Source organism: Armigeres subalbatus, chromosome 3 (genome assembly GCF_024139115.2).
Source record: "Armigeres subalbatus isolate Guangzhou_Male chromosome 3, GZ_Asu_2, whole genome shotgun sequence".
In the NCBI taxonomy this organism is placed as follows: domain Eukaryota; kingdom Metazoa; phylum Arthropoda; class Insecta; order Diptera; family Culicidae; genus Armigeres; species Armigeres subalbatus.
This window is the reverse complement of record NC_085141.1, coordinates 323,682,063-323,702,944: the sequence shown is the minus strand read 5'-3', so window position 1 is coordinate 323,702,944 and position 20,882 is coordinate 323,682,063. Positions and strand designations below refer to the sequence as shown.

Sequence of the window (20,882 nt, the reverse complement as noted above, 5' to 3'; positions counted from 1 at the left end):
TAGGATGTTTTCAGGTTGGAAACTTTTTAGACACCCTGGGCATTAGACATCTTCATGTTTTCAAAAAGTATTAAAAATTCAACCGGTCGCTTCGAACCCATCGCCTGATATCTTGAGTACAGTTCTTTTCGAATCCTGGACTGAATTAACTTTGTATCGCTTCGAAACCTGGGCCAGATTTGATTTCAATATTGAAAAAAATCTAACAACACGTATAAACGCCAAAAACTATCGCAACAACCTCTATACGGAAGCTTCTGGTGTGCTCTATAAGTCTTGGGAACAGTGCGATTCGTTCCGTTCACGTTTTGACCATGTCAAAGTGATTTTCGAGCTTTGAAGCGCATAAAAACACTGTATCCCATAGAAGTCGTTGTTCTACACTCAGCGAACTGGACTAGCGAAATTCATAACTGGCGCATTATGAAGCTTCGACTGAATGCTTTTTATACGCAGTTACCTTCACAGGTCTTCAAGCGTCGATGGGCGTGGGGTCTATATTCCGGCCTCACGATCCCGACGTCCATGGTTCGAACCCAGTCCGCCGAACTTTACTTTTTTTTAATGTAAATCATCATTCATAAGGCAACGTATTGAAATTCATACCGATTCCTTGTGGCAAATTTTCATAAGGCGTTTGATTGGAAACCATACGTCCAGTTTCCTCAGTGTACAAAATTCCTGAATTTATGACAAATCATGACTAATTCATTATATTATTATTCCTCTTTTCTCCCTGGATATTTGAGTAACATAATTGCCAATATGCGATTTAAGGTTAAATTCTTAAAAATTAGAAGCTGAACATTTGTCATAAATTTGCACGTTAGGATTTTTTTAAACAAGTTGTTCAAACAAAGAAGCTTTGATTTCACTTGTTACTACGATGCACTCAATGGTAAAAGCATACAGACATATGCTGCAATGTACCAAATGTGGAAGTCGTTAGTTGTAAGCATCATATATCATATGATTCAATTTATGTTTTGTTCGAACAATTTATTTGAAGAAATTCTAACGTGCAAATTTATGACAAATGTTCAGCTTCTGATTTTTAAGAATTTAAAGGTAAATCGTACATTGGCAATTATGTTACTCAAATATCCAGGGAAAAAAGAGGAATAATAATTTAATGAATTAGTCATGATTTGACATAAATTCAGGAATTTTGTAGAACAACGACTTCTATGGGATACAGTGTTTTTATGCGCTTAAAAGCTCGAAAATCACTTTAACATGGCCAAAAAGTGAACGGAACGAATCGCAATGTTCACAAGACTTGTAGAGCACACCAAAAGCTTCCATATAGAGATTGTTGCGATAGTTTTTGACGTTTATGTGTCTTGTTAGATGTTTTTTCAAAATTAAACATAGCCCAAAAACACTAAATTGACTTGAGCTACCTCGAAATTTTATCCGAATTAGCTGAAAATTTGACAGAAGGCTTATCTTAGCATAAAAATTGTGATTCCGCGCTGACCGGTTGAATTTTTGATACTTTTTGAAAACATGAAGAGGTCTACTGGGCATAGTGTATCCATTGTACTTGCCACACAAGATACATACTCATGCAATGGCGGGCATAGAAAAGCTTTCAATTAATAACTGAGGAAATGCTAATAGAATACTAAATTGGAAAGCAGGCCAAGTTCCAGTTGGAATGTAGAGCCATTGAAGCGATAATTGTCAGTTTGTTGATTAGGAATTTGATATATTGGATATGGGCATTTTGTCCGGGCTGCTTCGAATAATTTAACAGGTTTTAGTTTCACTTCCGTCATTAAACTGGTGGCATTTGAGCAGGATGGAAAGATCGACACTGTTTGTCGCCGGTGGAGGTCATAATTTTCGGATATTCGCATACTCTGAGCTGTGCCAAGGCTACTCACGTCATTCCAGCCAAGACCAGTTGTTGCTGGTAGCTGGTTTCAGTTGGTGGAGCCCAGAATGCCATTAGGGTCACCGGTACCGGAAGACGTGCAGGTGACTACCTTGTCGAGAGTGTGATGTGTTCTTCGGATGCTCTGCTCGCCCATATCGGAAACCTGTCCGAGCGAAAAGTTGATCGATCTATGCGGTTAACCCTTCGACTCTTGCATTCCACTGCTCATCAAGAAGTTAATTTGTGGAAAACTTTCCTCGAAGTCTTCTCCCATTCAGATAAGCAATATTTAATACTCAGCTCCCATTTGATTTGCCGAACCGTTCAACTGCCGCAGCAGATATGTGGACATATGAGTAAGGAAGATAGGGGTGTTATGAACGTTATTACCATATTGTGAATAGCTTGATTCGCGTGCAAAGATGATAACTCGCCGAACAGTTTATTCAAACTTTTTATGATTATCAATTCTCATTTTTTTTACCAAATAAACTCATTCGAACATTTTAAGTGGTATGTACTGCCGTAATCTGAAAAAGTGACGTTTTAACCATTTTCCGAAAATGGTGTTAACGAGTATAGTACTCATCGTGCTCTTTAACAGAAAAATGTAAAACTAGTATGTTGTAATTTGGCGCATACGTCACTTTTTCAGATTACGGCAGTGTAGGGGTCGACATCTTTGTGTATACTGTTTGAACATCCACATGTTGAACGACCAAATTCTGATTGGCAGCGACAGTGAGAAATACTCGAAGTGTAGCTTGGCGGGTTACTGGCGCAAAAACAAGGTGAAAGTCGATACCATTATGTTGGCTGTACCTTTGTGCTACGACTCTCGCTTTGAACTACATCAACACGATTTCCACTCGTTACTTCGCCTGGTTCTCACTTTGAAGTTCTGAACTCCTTTGAATTAACCTCCTTGTTAATTGGAATCAATGGAATCTCTTCCTGGAGCTCCTCCTAGACATTCTACTTCGATTGCTCAGGAGAAGTCGCTGGCTTCAGAAAGGTAAACTCGACGGACGATGTTGCGTTGTCGAAATCTATGAAACGGATATCTCTGCTGATGGTGATGAAGTCAGTTCCCAGTTCCACAAATTCGAAATCTGATTTCATCCTACTGCGCTTTGTATGTGTACCAGGGTTTGCAGAAATCGCTCTCAATAGATAACAAACAACGATAAAAGAGAGGCAAAAACCGTTTTTGAACCATAACAAGCCATGATAACAAATTTATCAAACTTGTATACAAGTGCGAAAAAACAGAATCGGATAAGCAGCTTCCACAGTAAAATGGTGATTCTCGCTTTGTTTTCGCTCCTTTCGTGTTGGTTACTGCACAGATGTGTAGAACAAGTTGAAATGCATCATCAGAGCCAGTGCTCCCCGCATTTGGAGCTTTCTAAAAGAAATTTATCATGGGGTATAGCATCCCGAATCAGTTCTCTATCATGACAGCTTGCGAAAAAAGTTTCTCGCGGTATGCTACATATCGTAATTGTATACAGAGATGATAAGTGAGAGACTTGCTCTTTCTCTTTAGGATTCAATCTCTGATGTGTACACACTTTCACGTGGCTAAGGTCCGGCTTGCACCCCCACCATATCTTGAAAGAATTTTAGGAACTGCTCTTCCTCGCTCCATATAGCACCACAGCAAATTATTTTGAAAAATCAACGACGTGTAAAATTGCAGGTTATCCCATCAAACGAATTAACCTTCGATATTCCATTTAATTTGATTGAATTTTACAAACAAGCACCATTTACATTTATTTCGATATAAAAGAAAAGTGGTATCGATTGAATGTTACGTTTATTTGCATGCTCCAAATATGTGCATGAAAATACATTTAAAATCACAACATATTTTTATCTGTGACTGTTGTACGAAACAGTTGAAGAGCAAAATCAAGCACACGCTGGTGCAGATAATATATCCAATATAAATCCAATAATCCTAGAAATTATAGATCCTAGAACCGTGTATCGGTTACCACACTTGAATGTAATGGAAAGAGAATATAAAAGTGAATTTTTAGTATTTTTTCATATTTTCGTTTGGTATGTTCCTTACTGATACCAAATTAAATTCTATGGTTAGGACGGAAATTGACTGCATTTATTATTATTATTATTATGTCTATTAGTGAGATTTACAGTCCGAGGCTGGATTATCTCAGAATTGCATTTGTATACGAATACACGATCATCGATTCCTAAAAGTTTAGTTAGGCATAGACAAATTTTACAACAAGGAGAGGTAGAAAATACTGTAAAATAAGCTCACTAAATATTATGTATTGGAGCATAAACTGTAGGAATTTATTAGCAAATTAAGTGAGTAAATATAACACACAGTAGTTAGTCGAGCACATACTAATTCGCTTTGTCACGCAATTGCAATTACACTTACACCAGACAAACCAACAAATATCGATTGACATATGATAAAGTATATTATTAAAGTATTAATTCGAATAAATTGGTGAAGGGAACTAGATCTTGGAATTTATGTTCATTTTTTCTATTTTTCACAATATGTGGATTTGGGTTTGCAGTATGTCTTTTATTGTAAGTTAGTTATGTTTTCTGTTCTAACATTTCCCTCAACTCTCACCATCAATCGTTGTTCCATCTTATCTTACTTTCCTATTGTAGAATCATTTTTATTATAATTGTTACTAACGTTTTCTGTTGACTGTTTTATGTTTGGTTTGTTCTTTCTTCCGTTGTTCATATACCGTTTTAACATATTTTAAGGATAGCGAAATATCTATTGGACCCTAAATCTGTGAACTAATAGCTATCTGAATCGGTCACTTATCCTAACCCACAAAATTATCCGATTAAAAATTTAAAAAAACTGTGAATTCAACAAAAGTTTCCTGTTCCACAGCCTGATATAGCAAGCTCGTTATTAAGTCATTCCTTTTTCTTTCGATTCTCTTCTCTCCATCCATTCCATCCACGAAACCATTATCGCTGCATTTCGCGCGTGCCCCATATACCGCTGTGTCGCGTTGTTGCGCTGTTGTTGCCCAAATAAAAACCACGCTGAAAAACTGCCTCGAATCACGTTTTCCCTCTCGTGAACAACCGCTACTAACTCCACGTGGAATGGCTCGAACTGTACTGTATTCGCCGTATGAATGCGCCTGACCTTTCTAACCTTGGTGCACCAGACTCCGACTCCGGTCTGGGGCGTGCGACGCCACCGCGGCGCGCTCCGTCGCCCGGCATGGGTCCCTCGAGTCGCCATCTGCCATCGCCGTCGGGTCCCGGGTCGCTACCGCCGGGCCTGATCACCAAACGTCGCGGCTTCGACGATGGATCCAGTGATATATCTTCCACCGCCAGCTCCATGATGGACTACAATGGTTTGTATCGCTCGAATTTCATCTCCGTCTAATAATAAGCTTGAATGAGGATTTACCTTGCCCCCGATTAACCCCCAATACTAAAACACTTATATCCTATCTACAAATTACCTTCGCTAATGCTCTCCCGCCGATCGTTGCAGGTCCAAAGCTTTACAAACAACCCGCGACCAAATCGAATAGGGGCATCATCCTGAATGCCGTCGAGTACTGTGTCTTCCCCGGTGCGGTGAACCGCGAGGCCAAACAGAAGGTGCTGGAGAAGATTGCCCGATCGGAGGCGAAACACTTCCTCGTTTTGTTCCGCGATGCGGGCTGCCAGTTCCGGGCGCTGTACGGATACTGGCCGGAAAACGAGCAGATTATCAAACTGTACGGAACGGGACCGAGCCAGGTCGACGATGTGATGTTCGATAAGTTTTTCAAGTGAGTATTTTTTCATCATGGCGTATGTGTAAAACAAATGATGTAAATATTTTCAAGCATTTATAAAAAAAAGGAGTTGTATACAAGACACGACCGCTTGACGTAAACTACGTAAAATCAAACATAGTACACTGAACCAATTTTTCCGCTCTATATAGAAGAGTAGGATCTATCCCGCCGACACTACTACCCAGCTTTAGCAGCTTCTCCCACTCTGTGAGGGAGAAGGGACCCCACTAGTGCTGTCCAATGAGAGCTTGAAGTAGCTCGAAGTTTCCCCCTCACGCTCGTTCGTAAGAAGGTTCCCGTTTATGTCCTTGCACATATCAGGCTGTGGCACGTGGCCCTTACGTGAACGGTTTAACTTCTCATAGAACTTTCGTGTGTTATTAGCGCGGTACAGTTGCTCCGTCTCTTCACGGGCTTGATCTTCCTGCTGGCGCTTTTTCCTCCGGAAAATCGAGTTTTGTCTGTTCCGCGCCTGTTTATATCGTGCCTCGTTCGCCCTCGTGCGGTGTTGCAGCAATCTCGCCCATGCTGCATTCTTCTCTTCCACTAACTGCCCACATTCGCCGTCATATCAGTCGTTTCTCTCTGATCCGGCGGCACCGTGCCAATTGCAGCGGTTGCGGTGCTACCAATGGCGGATCGAATATCTCTCCAGCCATCTTCAAGAGACGCTGCGCCTAGCTGCTCTTCCGTTGGAAGGGCCACTTCCAGCTGCTGCGCGTATTCTTGGGATAGACTACTGTCTTGTAGCCGCCCAATGTTAAGCCGCGGCGTCCGACTTCGACGCGTGTTGTACACCGTCGAGAGTTTTGAGCGCAGGCATACTGCAACGAGGTAGTGGTCGCATTCAATATTCGCACTGCGGTAAGTGCGGACGTTCGTGATGTCGGAGAAGAATTTACCGTCGATTAGAACGTGGTCGATTTGGTTTTCCGTTTCTTGGTTAGGTGATCTCCATGTGGCCTTGTGGATATTTTTGCGGGGAAAGAAGGTGCTTCGGACTAGCATTCCGCGGGAGGCTGCGAAGTTTATGCATCGTTGGCCGTTGTCATTCGATACGGTGTGCAGACTATCCGGTCCGATGACCGGTCTATACATTTCCTCCCTTCCTACCTGTGCGTTCATGTCACCGATGACGATTTTGACGTCCCGCAATGGGCATCCATCGTATGTCTGCTCCAGCTGTGCATAGAACGCTTCTTTCTCGTCGTCGGGTCTCCCTTCGTGTGGGCAGTGCACGTTGATGATGCTATAGTTGAAGAAGCGGCCTTTAATCCTCAGCTTGCACATCCTTGCGTTGATTGGCTGCCACCCAATCACGCGTTGGCGCATCTTACCCAGCACTATGAAGCCGGTTCCCAGCTCGTTGGTGGTGCCACAGCTTTGGTAGAAGGTAGCCGCTTGATGCCCGCTTTTCCACACTTTCTGTCCTGTCCAGCAAATCTCCTGCAGCGCCACGACGTCGAAGTTGCGGGGATGTAATTCATCGTAGATCATCCTGTCGCAACCTGCGAAACCTAGCGACTTGCAATTCCATGTTCCAAGCTTCCAATCGTGATCCTGTATTTGTCGCCTAGGTCTTTGCCGATTATATCGAGTCGCATTATCTCTTATATTGTTCGTAATGATTGGTTTTCCAGGCGGCTTATTGGGCCTGCGCAAACCTCCTGTCTCGTCGGAGGGCCGTCGTGTCAGGGCTGTTTAGCGTCCCACCTAACACCAGGACTTGGGCTTGTGCGCTTTGAGCGGCACACGGTCGCTTTGGTGAGGCCTACTTGCGGATACATGTAGCTTTTTATAGGAATTTAACAGGGCCCACTGTCAAACCCCACCACATCCTAGGCAAGCCCCACAACTCGCAGATGGCCTGGGGAGGGATCGTCAAGCCCTTGGACATAGTCCCTGCTGCCCGCAAATAATACCTCCAAAAATATGTTTCTCAAATCAATATCTTCCACATAATGTACATATTCACATATGGGGTTTCAGAACATTGTAAATTAATGTCCAGAACATTGTTTCAGAACATTGTAAATTAATTAATTAAAGTCGGGTGGTTTAATCCCCGGAATACCGTGACCTGCCCTAATTCCGCGCATCGCCTAATATCGTGGTTTTCATATAAAATCAGAACCTGGCTATCATGAACATCACATTATTTGGTGAAATGTTCAAACATAATATGTTTGAACATTTCACCAAACATTTGTTGTTTAATATGATGCGCGGAATTAGGGCAGGTCTCGGTATAGGCAATTAACTTCGATTGAACAGAAAAAATAAGTCGAGTCAAGTACGATACACTGAATACGGCCTTACAGTGGAGGTCGAAATATATATCTGTAAAGATTACAACGTGGTGGAATTAAATGGAATAGTACTATACTCGTCTCATGACAGAAGAAATAGTAAATCACTTTTCATAGAGCAAGCGTTTGCCCAGAACAAGAAAAAAGGAAAAAAATAACTCATTTCGAATCACACGCTTGCGAAAAGTTAAATAACTCTTTTGAAGCTCGCATTTCTCTTTAAAGAGTATGATTTTTTGGATCTAAAGCAAAAGCACGTTTAAATCGTGTTACAACAATTAACTACAATATCCCCTTTATTATCATTTGCACAGATACAACTCCGGTGGCAAATGCTTCTCGCAGGTGCACACCAAACACCTCACCGTGACGATCGATGCATTCACGATACACAACTCGCTGTGGCAGGGCAAGAAGGCGAACCTCCCGAGCAAAAAGGACATGGCCCTGGTGATTTGAAGCGCTGGCCGGTCAGCTACAAAAGTGCTATAACTAACTACAAATCTGCGTGCTGTAGGAATTCCTGCCCCAGGAATCTCGTTCCGGTTATTCTGCTGAGGAAGGGTGAGCATGGGTAAACTCGGTGTGTCAAACAACAACTCCACAACCAACCAAACCAACAACAAAAAAAAACAGGAAACGGGACAGTATTTTTCTTCCTCCGTAGTGATGTCGTCGTCTGTAAGGCGGATCGGGAATTGAGATGAATGCGTGCGCCCTAGTGAATGTGATTCAACTTAAGAATAAGGAACTGCGTGAGACGAATTGATTTTGTTTTCCAGGACCAGGTGAAACTTGGTTGAGCAGGTTCCGCATGATTTTTCCGTTGCCTAGAAGGAACACGCTCTTTGATAATCGTAATCATGAATATCATGTTTGCTTTTTTGTGTAAAAAGGTAGCTTTCCCTTGCAAATTTCTTACAACTTTCTGCCGCATGCTCTGAAGTACTAGGAAACTCATAAATTAACTACTGTTGTAAATAGGCTCTTATGGATAATATGAATAATTAGTTAGCGCTCTCTTCCCAACAAAAGTTATGAGGAACAAGTTAAGTTCATGTTCATATGAAAAAGTCACTTTTAGAAAAACAAATTATCAATGAACAAAAAAGAGAGTTTTCTGTTTGTTTCTATCGATTGCACCCAATCAATAAACGTAGCAAAGACAGCATTACTACATTGTCAGTGTCTAAGGCGAGTTCGCCTCATCGAACTTTCGGATGATGTTACTGAAACATATTTGCCGGTGTTTAAATTATTCATTAGCGGCAGTTGCACTGTTCAAATGGGAAATTCGCCCGCAATGTGCGTGGAACCAAGCTTCAGTGCGCACTCCGAATCAATTTTTGCGCCGTGAAATGTTCATAAAAGATTAAAAACAACTCCCAAGCAGAAGCCAACAACCACATTCGAGAATAATACAATAACGCACTCACACAGTACTGATATGCAGACGGAGGTGTAACTAAATAACTAAACAATTGAAAAAACTAGGAAATTGAAAACAATAGTGATTAGTAATATAAGAATTAATTTATTTCATCTCTTGTTTTCCACAACTTCCGCAACTCCTTCAAGGTGTCTAATTCAAATGTGGGTAGCGCTGTTCTTGTTTCAATATTAATTTGATCGTATCTGAACGCAGTCTACGATGTTACCCCACAGTGACTGCGCTGAACGTGCAACATTTGTTTAGTTTTATTTGATCCGGACGCGACTGATTACTTGTATGAAGATCCTAATTTCGTGCACTTGACTGCTTTTGTGGAAAGTTTCATCCTTGGACATGACAATATTATATGTATCTATTAAAATTCAGGAGCAGCTCCCCAATAATAATTACATTTTTAGGAAAAATAATTTTATCTGCATATGTATAATGTTGATTTACTGATTCAGGCCTTAAAACCAAACTTTAAACTTCATTGCTAGAAATTCAATATTTATTCATTCCATTTAGATCAAACTTCATCAAATTGTCTCCTATGATAATGATTGGGTGAAAGAATTGAGGAAGAAATGCTTTCCGATTGTTATACAAAGGATTAAAAATCCCAAAAATATGTGTCGCGTATATTAGTGACAGTCTTCAGAGTTCATACTAGAGAAATCTATGAATATTTTGGTTTCATGTTTGAGGACATTATTTCCATATTGAAATAGCAGCCAAGCCCAGAAAACTGTGTGACCAGAAACATATAAATAATCAGACGTACCAAACAACCCTAAAAGAAAATAGGCAAATGTATTATCGCGGATGACAAGTTGATGAGAAAATAATGCGCGAACAAGTCCATTAGTTGTGTAAGTTGATGTTTGTGTGTGAATGAGTGCAACGGGAAAACAATTCCTTGACACACTTCGCTCTGGTTGAATAAAGACTTTGGCAAATGTTTTACCTAGTTTTTTAGGATTCTAATTCGTTTCCATTTTGTCGGTGGTTGTCGTCCTCAAACGATTCCCCAAACAGACAAACTCTCACAAAAAAAAACATGTCTAATCATTATTTTTAATGAACGAATAATCATGAAATGGAATAATACTTGGTATATATTATTTGTGGTTAACGCTTAACCTAGTTGTGCAAGACAAAAGATAATTAAAAGGGAGCATTTGTGCAAACTAAACTAAAAAAAAGATTAACTTATCGATGATTCGAATAAAATAACTGAAACGAGGGAATAGGAGAAATGTTGTTGAATAATTAAATTCTCAACTCTGATTTACGTTAATCAAACTACCAATGGAATGGAAATTATTCTGCTGTTAACGGAGAAACAGCAATGCCACTTAATTTAACTAGTAATTTGTTCTAAAAAATCCTCACCACTTCGTTTTGTACATCATGCCCTCCTGTGTATTAGTCTATTGTCTGATGCAAACAAAACAAACACAAACAACATCAAAAAAGAATGGAACAAAACAAGTTAATGAACGAAAACCAATTTTATTTAAGGATTAAAATATAATCGTTTTTATTAACAATCGAGACGGCGTACCATTTGATCCGAACTGTCCCTGCAATAATGCTATGACGTCCAGCTGTGTTTATTCTAGACGATACGTACGATGATAAACGGTCGAGATTAAGACGATGAGAGCAAATTGGGACGATACTTATCAACATGACGTCAATCTGCGCCCAAGCGTTGCTATCCCGGTCACTGTAAAATTTTACTAATATTTGGCAGCGTTTGTTTTCACTTTCTATCCAGTCACGTGTCCCGATATGTGGGTTTTCAGTTAACCGCCAGCAAAGACGTAGGCCAACATGGAGACGGTAAGTTCAATTCTCAATCCAATGAACGGTAATTTTTTTTCAGATGGGAAACATTCTCGATGCCATGGGCATATACTGCCTATGATTGCATAGCAGTCCCATATTTGCTGGATTTCTTTTTATTAGGTACTAGCTTTATGTACCCGGCCTTGCTCGGAATTGCCAGTTTGATTCGCAGTTTTTTTTTTCACAATCGGAAAATGAATAAACCAATTGGTCAACAGGATAATTGCGTTATCTTATCGATACTTCATCATTTGATCAAAAGAAGGCAGATTTCATTTGAAAACATTGACTGATTTTGGAAAAGGAGCGAATCCATAATCGCCATATTCCGGGCAAACGTCTATTTCTAAAGAAGGACAAACATCCACCGATGCCTTATTCCGAGCAAACGTCTATTTTTAAAGAAGGGATCACATTCACCATCCAGAAGGAAACACATTAATCATTGCTTTTACGTTGGGCAAACCATGATTTCGATAAATGGTTGAATTGATCGATAACTAAACAATACAATAATGGGTTCAGAAGTTAGGCTGGAGCACACACACAAACATACAAACATTGAGTTTTATATATCTCGGCAACTTATTCAAAACGACGTATGTGATTTTGTAAACAAAGATGCATACGTCGATTTGTCAAATATGATGACACTCCCACGCAAACCAATACAACGAACATGTAGCCGAAACCTCCCCTACCTGTATGTGGCGATAGTTTGCGTGGGAGTGCTATCAGATTGCAGAAATCAACGTTTAAATTTTTGTTTACAAAATCACATACGTCACATACGTTGAATAAGTATCCGAGATATATAGATAGCTAATAGCTATATGTATCCGGCTTTGCTAGGGACTGAAAAGTAAATTATAGAATTAAAATGTCCAATGCTGTAGCACGAAACCCACAGAGGTAGATCTACCGCTCATAGAATTGAACCTTTGTATCAATATATTTTATATCTTTGTTTGGCCCTACCTTTTCAATAAACATCTTCCAAAAATAGAGAATAAGTGTACCAAATCTGGTTGGAATTTATCCTGGGAGTTACACTGAATTGCTCATTTTTAAAGACAACCCCTTCCCCCATAACTTTCCCTTTTCCAAAATGACCCTCCACCTTCTTTTGTTATCTTCTCCTTAGAATAGAAAATGTGCACCAAATTTGGCTGAAATTGGTCCTGGGAGTTGGGTGTTACACTGAATTGCTCTTTTCTAAAGACAACCCTTCCCCTTACCCTCCTTTTCCCAATGATCATCCCACCCCTTTGTTATTTTCTCCTTAGGATAGAGAATGTGTGTACCAAATTTGGATGAAAGCGGTCCAGGGGTTCAAAAGAAACACTGAATTGCCTGTTTTCTGAACAATACCCCTCCCCCAGACCCTCCCTCTTTCCCAAATTACACTTCCATGTGATCGACTTCTCTTAGTGAATACGTGTACAATATTTGGTTGATATGGGTACTGGAAGTTGGGAGTAACACTGAATTGCTCGTTTTATAAAGACAACCCTCCCCCATACCTCCCTCTTTTACAATGACCGCCCCACCCCATTTGTTATCTTTTTCTTCAGGGTAGAGAATGTGTGTATCAAATTTGGTTGAAATCGGTGCAGGGTTCAGAATTTACTCTAAATTACCCGTTTTCTGAACAATACCCCTCCTCCAGACCCCTCCCCTTTCCCAAAATCTCTCATATGATTGTTTCCTTATAGTGAATATGTGTACAAAATTTGGTTGAAATCGGTCCTGGGAGATGAAAGTTACACATAATTGTTCGTTTTCTAAACAAAACCCTCCCCTTTCCTAAATGACCCTCCCACCCCTTTGTTAACTTCCCTGAGGATAGAGAACGTGTGTACCAAATTTGGGTGGATTCGGCCTAGTGGTTCAGAAGTAGTTAGCGAACATACATACATAGATTGGTTTTTATATATATAGATTCAGTAGGAGCTACCTGATAGCTTAGTTTGGCAAGGCTGAACCCGTCCCTACGTTCCCCCTACTAGGACACAGACCGACAATGGACTAGCATATGACGGCACTTGAACATCGTATGCAGTATTTAGATCTTGTGCCGAAGTAATTTTTTAAATTTGCAGTTTCCCATTAATAGCGTTTGAATTATATTCCCAATTCCCATCAAACAAAAAAAGCTCAGAAAGATCGGTAAGGTACAGTGGAGTAAGTGGGTAAATTAAATCGCGTAGTTTATGTTCTTTAAGAGTCATAATAGTTATATTTAAATTGATCATATTTCTGACATAACAAATCATCTATACGCCTGGGAACGATATTTTTGAAAAATTCTTTCAGGATAAAAACAAATTGTGAAACCAAAAAATCTGTTTGAATTTTTCACTTGCCCCACTTGTGGGGTAAGTGAAAAAATAATTCAAAAGTGGATTTTTCAATATAAGAACACATTTCCTGTTCATGTATTTTATGCAAATGATAATTATATTGAATAGAGCATAATCGTGATCTGTTGTGATGCTTTTTGAAAGTCAAAGCACTGGGCATCTGGAGTGCCTTTATTAAATGATTTTTAAGTTAGAAGACTGCAACGATTTTTGTCTAAAATTGTAAATTACTTTGTTGGACATTTGTTGCAATGCACTATGGTCCAGGATACAGATTTACGCGGAAAGATGAATTTTACGCCAAAACTATATTTTTTAGAAAAAACTGTTGTTCTACAAAATTGTTCGAAATAGTAAGGCCATCATTATGGTTTTACCAAAAAATAGGGTGGCCCATCATATAAAAAAAAATAGAAAATATTTTTTTTATTTCTCGGAATATTGACATGATATGTTCTACAAAGTTGTAGCGCAGCTTATTCCAATCAATTTAGCTAAAAAACTTTTTCTGTAGTTCTTAAGTTGGCTGATTTAGAGCAATTTTACCTAATTGGATTAGGGTGTACCTCAAAAAAACAGTATTTTTGATCAAATTTTTTTGTTTTAGATTTCTCGAAAAAGTCGTCTTCAGGTGACTTTTAGAGCTCAAAAAAATGCAACTTTTGATGGGTAAATATGCACAATTTTTCCGATCAAAAGTTATAGTCGTTTTTCTGTCAAAATTACATTTTTTTCATAAGTTGATATCTCCGGTTAGGGCAGACCAAAAAAATATGTTTACACGGCATTTGAAAGATAAATTAATATTCTTTATTATGTCAAAAAATTGGGGATATGTTATTTTTTTATCTCAAGTTTTACCAATTTTACTAAAACCATGTTTTTTCAAATAAATTAATATAACTCGACAACGGAAAAAGATACAGACGATATTCTTATAGCAAAACACGCGTTATGAAAAGCCCCAAAAGTCTTCAGAAGATGACATTCGTGAGAAATGAAAAATCAAACATCCACAGCTCTAACACTTTTATAAGTTTTATCATTATCATCGTATTGCAAGATTTACGAGAAAAGATGCATTTTCGGTCTGAAGCATACTTTTAAGAAACAAAATTTGTTCTACAAAGTTGTTCTGGATACTTGGGTCCTTATTATAGAGTCACCGAAAAATAGGGTGGGCAATTTTATAAAAATATAAAATTTTCATTTTTTTTTATTTTGCGGAATATTGACGTAAAATGTTCTACAAAGTTGTAGCGCAGCTTTTTCCAATCAACTTTGTTATATCAACTTTTTATGTAGCTCTTAAGCTCACTTGTTTAGAGTAATTTTACTTACCAGAATTAGGGTGTCCCTCATAAAACAATATTTATGATCTGCTCATTTATTTTTTTATTTTTCACGGATGTCATCTTCTGAAGACTTTTGGAGCTTTTCAAAACGCGTGTTTTTCTATAAGAATATCGTCTGTATCTTCTTCCGTTGTCGAGTTATATCAATTTATTTGAAAAAAAACATGATTTTAGTAAAATTGGTGAAACTTGAGATAAAAAATAACATATCCCCAATTTTTTGACATAATGAAGAATATTAATTTCTCTTTTAGATGCCGTGTAAATATATATTTTTTGGTCTGCCCTAACCGGAGATATCAACTTATGAAAAAAATGTAATTTTAACAGAAAATGATTATAACTTTTGATCGGAAAAAGATATTGTGCATATTTACCCATCAAAAGTTGCATTTTTTTTAGCTCTAAAAGTCACCTGAAGACGACTTTTTCGAGAAATCTGAAACAAAAAAATTAGATCAAAAATACTGTTTTTTTGAGGTACACCCTAATCCAATTTGGTAAAATTGCTCTAAATCAGCCAACTTAAGAGTTGCAGAAAATTTTTTTTTAAAAATTGATTGGAATTAGCTGCGCTACAACTTTGTAGAACATAACATGTCAATATTCTGAGAAATAAAAAACATTTCCTAATTTTTTTATATGATGGGCCACCCTATTTTTGGTAGAACCATAATGATGGCCTTTACTATTTCGAACAATTTTGTAGAACAACAGTTTTTCTAAAAATATAGTTTTGGCGTAAAATGCATCTTTCCGCGTAAATCTGAATCCTGGACCATAGTGCAATGTCTCAATATTAGAAATTCTATGAAGTTTATTGGTACTATACCACGGAGGCAACTTCAGAATCATTTTCAGAATTTTATTTTGAATCCTCTGAAGTGCCTTCTTTCTGGTATTGCAGCAACTAGTCCATATTGGCACAGCATACAACATGGCAGGTCTTAAAATTTGTTTGTAAATCAAAAGTTTGTTCTTAAGACAAAGTTTTGATTTTCTGTTTATAAGTGGATATAGACACTTAATATATTTGTTACATTTGGCTTGAAGGCCTTCAATGTGATTTTTAAAAGTTAATTTTTGATCTAGCAGAAGTCCTAAATATTTAGCTTCGCTAGACCAATTAATTGGAACCCCATTCATAGTGACAATATGTCTGCTAGAAGGTTTCAAATAAGAAGCTCTCGGCTTATGTGGGAAAATTATAAGCTGAGTTTTGGAAGCATTCGGGGAAATTTTCCATTTTTGCAAGTAAGTGGAGAAAATATCCAAACTTTTTGCAATCTACTACAAATGACACGAAGGCTACGCCCTTTGGCTGAGAGACCTGTGTCATCTGCAAACAAAGATTTTTGACACCCTGGTGGTAAATCAGGTAAGTCAGAAGTAAAAATGTTATACAAAATGGGCCCCAGTATGCTGCCTTGGGGACACCAGCCCTTACAGGTAATCTGTCAGATTTAGATTTCTGATAGTTTGTCTGCAGTGGGCGATCTCATAAATAGTTTTGGAGCAGTTTAATGCTGTACACCATTAATTAAAAATTCATCAATTTTACCATCAAACCTTCATGCCAAACACTGTCAAATGCTTTCTCTATATCAAGAAGAGCAACTCCAGTCGAATATCCTTCAGATTTGTTGAGCCGAATTAAATTCGTTACTCTTAATAACTGATGGGTGGTTGAATGCCCATGGCGAAAACCAAATTGCTCATCAGCAAAAATAGAATTGTCATTAATGTGAACCATCATTCTATTTAAAATAATCTTTTCAAACAGTTTGCTTATTGAAGAAAGCAAACTGATTGGGCGATAACTAGAAGCCTCAGCTGGATTTTTGTCCGGCTTCAAAATTGGAACAACTTTGGCGTTTTTCCATTTATCTGGGAAGTATGCCAATTGAAAACATTTGTTAAATAAATTAACCAAAAGGATAAAGAGCTCTCAGGAAGTTTTTAATAAGTATGTAGAAAATGCCATCATCACCTGGGGCTTTCATATTTTTAAATTTTCTAGAAATAAATCTCATTACATCCAAATTAGTTCCCAACGAAGAGCCAAAAACAATTTCTTGATTGAGAATGTCTTCGAAGCTCCGTATAACCTGATACTCAATTGGACTAGTGAGACCTAGACTAAAATTATGGGCACTCTCGAACTGCTGAGCAAGTTTTTGAGCCTTTTCGCCATTTGTTAATAAAATTTTATTTCCCTCTTTAAGCGCTGGAATTGGCTTTTGAGGTTTTTTAAGAATTTTTGGTTAAATCAAAGGTAATTGCCTATTTCCGGGGATTAAACCACCCGACTTGGACGTTAATTTACAATGTTATGAAAACTCATATGTGAATATGTACGTTATGTGGAAGATATTGATTTGGAAAATGTATTGGAGGTAACCACTTTCCCTTCGATGGGACTCGAACCCATGACCCTACAGTACGCTAGACTGGTGCTTTAACCAACTAAGCTACGAAGGACCTCCGTCGGCCTTCGCAACCTAGCGGCTACTGAGAATTTTTGTTAATTTCCAAAGGGGTTTCGAACTGGGATCCAACTTCGAGACATTATTCTCAAAGTTGGTATTTCTCAGAATAGCGAAACGTTTTTAATTTCATTTTGCAAATCTCGCCAAATAACTTTCAACGCGGGATCGCGAGTTCTTTGGTATTGCCTTCTTCTCACATTTTTAAGACGGATCAGTAGCTGAAGATCGTCGTCAATAATAATGGAGTTGAATTTAACTTCACATTTCGGAATTGTAATGCCTCTGGCTTCGACAATTAAATTTGTCAAAGATACGAGAGCATTATCAATATCACTTTTGGTATCGAGAGGAATATCAACATTAAAATTCCTATCGATATACGTTTTATAAATCCCAATCAGCTCTATGATTATTAATAGTAGAGCTGATTGGATTATAAATGGCTTCTTGTGAGATTTCAAATGTCACAGGAAGGTGATGAGAGTCAAAGTCAGCATGAGTTACCAATTGGCCACACAGCTGACTTGAATCCGTTAAAACTAAATCAATTGTAGAAGGATTTCGACTGGAAGAAAAACAAGTTGGTCCATTGGGATATTGAATAGTATAATATCCCGCAGAACAATCTTCAAATAAAATTTTACCATTGGAATTGCTTTGAGCATTATTCCATGAACGGTGTTTGGCATTGAAGTCACCAATTACGAAGAATTTTGATTTGTTGCGAGTCAGAATTTGAAGATCAGCTTTCAACAAATTCTTTTGCTGCCCATTGCATTGAAAAGGCAAGTAGGCTGCAATGAAGGAAAATTGTCCAAAATTTGTTTCAACAGAAACTCCCAAGGTTTCGAAAACTTTGGTTTCGAACGAAGAAAATAATTTATGTTTGATACGTCTATTAATGACAATGGCGACCCCACCACAGGCGCTGTCAAGACGATCATTTCTGTAGATAAAATAATTTGGATTTCTTTTAATGGAGAGTCCTGGTTTTAAATAAGTTTCTGTTATAATGGAAATATGCACATTATGAACTGTTAGGAAGTTGAATGATTCATCTTCCTTACCCTTTAGAGAGCGGGCATTCCAATTTAGAACTTTCACACAATTATTTGGATCCATTGAAACGGAGTCCGATAACAATTTTTTTGTGTGTACTTTATACCAACCTGAACAGCTTCAGGAATGGTATTTGCTTTGAACATTGCATCAATCATGTGATGTAATTGTTCAGATAAAAAATCAAAATCGGAAGCAGTCATGCTACCTGAATCGGCAACATGACCGTTATTTTCCGTTGGGACATGGGTATAAACCTCATTTTGAGAAGAGAAATTTTGTCTACCAGCAGCGATGTTTGCATACGTAGGTACATTGGAAAAATTGGAATTTACTGAAGTGCTTGCTACTCGTTGACGAGCGGCAAAATTTGTTTGTGAATTGTGGTGGGTATGAATTGCTCGACCGGTAACCGGTTTCGAAATTTGAGCGTTTGAAAAATTTCTACCCGTCGAATCTGGGATCCGATTGGAATTTCCCGTCATCAATTTTAATTCAAAACTTTTTTGCGTGAAGGGCATTCCCAGAAATTGGATTTATGATTGCCCCCACAATTTGCAGTAATTAAATTTATTGGAATCTTCTCTCACAGGACAGGCGTCCTTGGCGTGAGAGGTTCCACCACAAATCATGCATTTAGCGTCCATGTTACAATGTTTGGTTCCATGACCCCACTTTTGGCACTTACGGCACTGAGTGGGGTTCCCCAGGCCTGCGGAAATGTTCCCATGTAACACGGACATGGGACATAATACAGGCCTTTTCCAACTTTTTCATATTATTTAGTTCACTTTTGTTAAAATGAACTAAATAATATTCTTGAGAAATGCCCCTCTGGGAAGTACCAGAGTGGGATTTCTTTTTCATCTTAGGGGCCGTACACATATTACGTAAGCACTTATGAGGGGAGGGGGGGGGTCAGTCAATATCTTACGCTCCATATAAATAAAAAATCATTTGTATGAAAAAATCTTACATGGGGGGGGTGGTCGAAAAACCCAGAAAAAATGCTTACGTAATATGTGTACGACCCCTTAATTACTTGGACTGGTGAAAATCCAAGTAAATGAGAAATTTCAATTTTAATCTCATCCAGTGATTTGTCATCACTGGGGAGACCTTTCAAGACGACTTTGAACAATCGTTCAGTTTTGTCGTCGTATGTGAATAATTTATGGCGCTTCTCAGTTAAATACTGAAGAAGACGTTTAGGTCGTCAAAGGATCCCGGCAAAACGCGGCAGTCACCCTTTTCTAGCAATCTGAAATGAAACCTTGATCCCCTGAAGGTTACTCAAAATCTCATTCCGGAAGCCAGAAAACTCGGCAACAGATACCACAATTGGCGGAATCCTTTGCTTTTTCGCATGAATCGAATCACCTGGGCTAGAGGTTTATTCGATTTGCTCAATTTCATCATTAATCAAATCGAACTGATTGCTCAGTTCGATTGGAGAAGAATTATTTCCGATATTAGAGTTAGAAGGAATATCTGAATTCTCCAGCTTCCTTCTATTTTTCCGCGCTTTGGCAGGACGGTCTTGAAACCTTGTTTCTTTGAAGGAAGTGGAGAATTCAGAGACTCCCCCTTCCTCTTGTTTTTATTAATGCTCATGGCTGAGCGTGGAGACGTGACCTTCTAAGAGGTTTTTTTTCCCAGAACGGTGTCCCTGCAGGATTACCACCGCTTGTTGGAATTTTACTTCCGCAAACGGGTCCAACGTAAAACGAAGGCACGGGTCCTTGCAAAGATCGTAACGGGATCAGTGGGTACAAATAGCGCTAAGAAGCACCGTTGAAATTAAAATAGCTTCGGGTAGTATTAAAGACTTCCTTCCGCAAAGAGAGAAAGAACCGCACAGCACGAAAGCACGATGCGGTCTGATCATGTCTGCTATTCAACATCGCTTTGGAAGGGGTAATACGAAGAGCAGGGATTAACACGAGTGGTACAATTTTCAATAAGTCCGTCCAGCTATTTGGTTTCGCCGACGACATAGATATTATGGCACGTAACTTTGAGAAGATGGAGGAAGCCTACATCAGACTGAAGAGGGAAGCTAAGCGGATCGGACTAGTCATCAACACGTCGAAGACGAAGTACATGATAGGAAGAGGTTCAAGAGAAGACAATGTGAGCCACCCACCGCGAGTTTGCATCGGTGGTGACGAAATCGAGGTGGTAGAAGAATTTGTGTACTTGGGCTCACTGGTGACTGCCGAAAATGACACCAGCAGAGAAATTCGGAGACGCATAGTGGCTGGAAATCGTACGTACTTTGGACTCCGCAAGACGCTCCGATCGAATAGAGTTCGCCG

At 38.9% G+C, this 20,882-nt stretch overlaps 1 protein-coding gene across 34 annotated transcripts in view; it reads left to right on the top strand.

Annotated features, from left to right (window-relative positions):
• LOC134225499 (patronin) overlaps window positions 1-10,997 on the top strand; it is a 303,747-nt gene extending 292,750 nt beyond the window's left edge. For 31 of the 34 annotated variants that reach the window (XM_062705624.1, XM_062705622.1, XM_062705621.1 and 28 more), the window contains 3 exons: window positions 5,074-5,268; window positions 5,412-5,694; window positions 8,327-10,997. In XM_062705624.1, coding sequence (XP_062561608.1) covers window positions 5,074-5,268; window positions 5,412-5,694; window positions 8,327-8,471 — 623 coding nt within the window. In that variant the 3' untranslated portion in view covers window positions 8,472-10,997. The remainder of the gene's footprint in view (window positions 1-5,073; window positions 5,269-5,411; window positions 5,695-8,326) is intronic. The other 3 variants (XM_062705650.1, XM_062705645.1, XM_062705640.1) reach the window with 1 other exon arrangement.
• The last annotated feature ends 9,885 nt before the right edge of the window (window positions 10,998-20,882 follow it).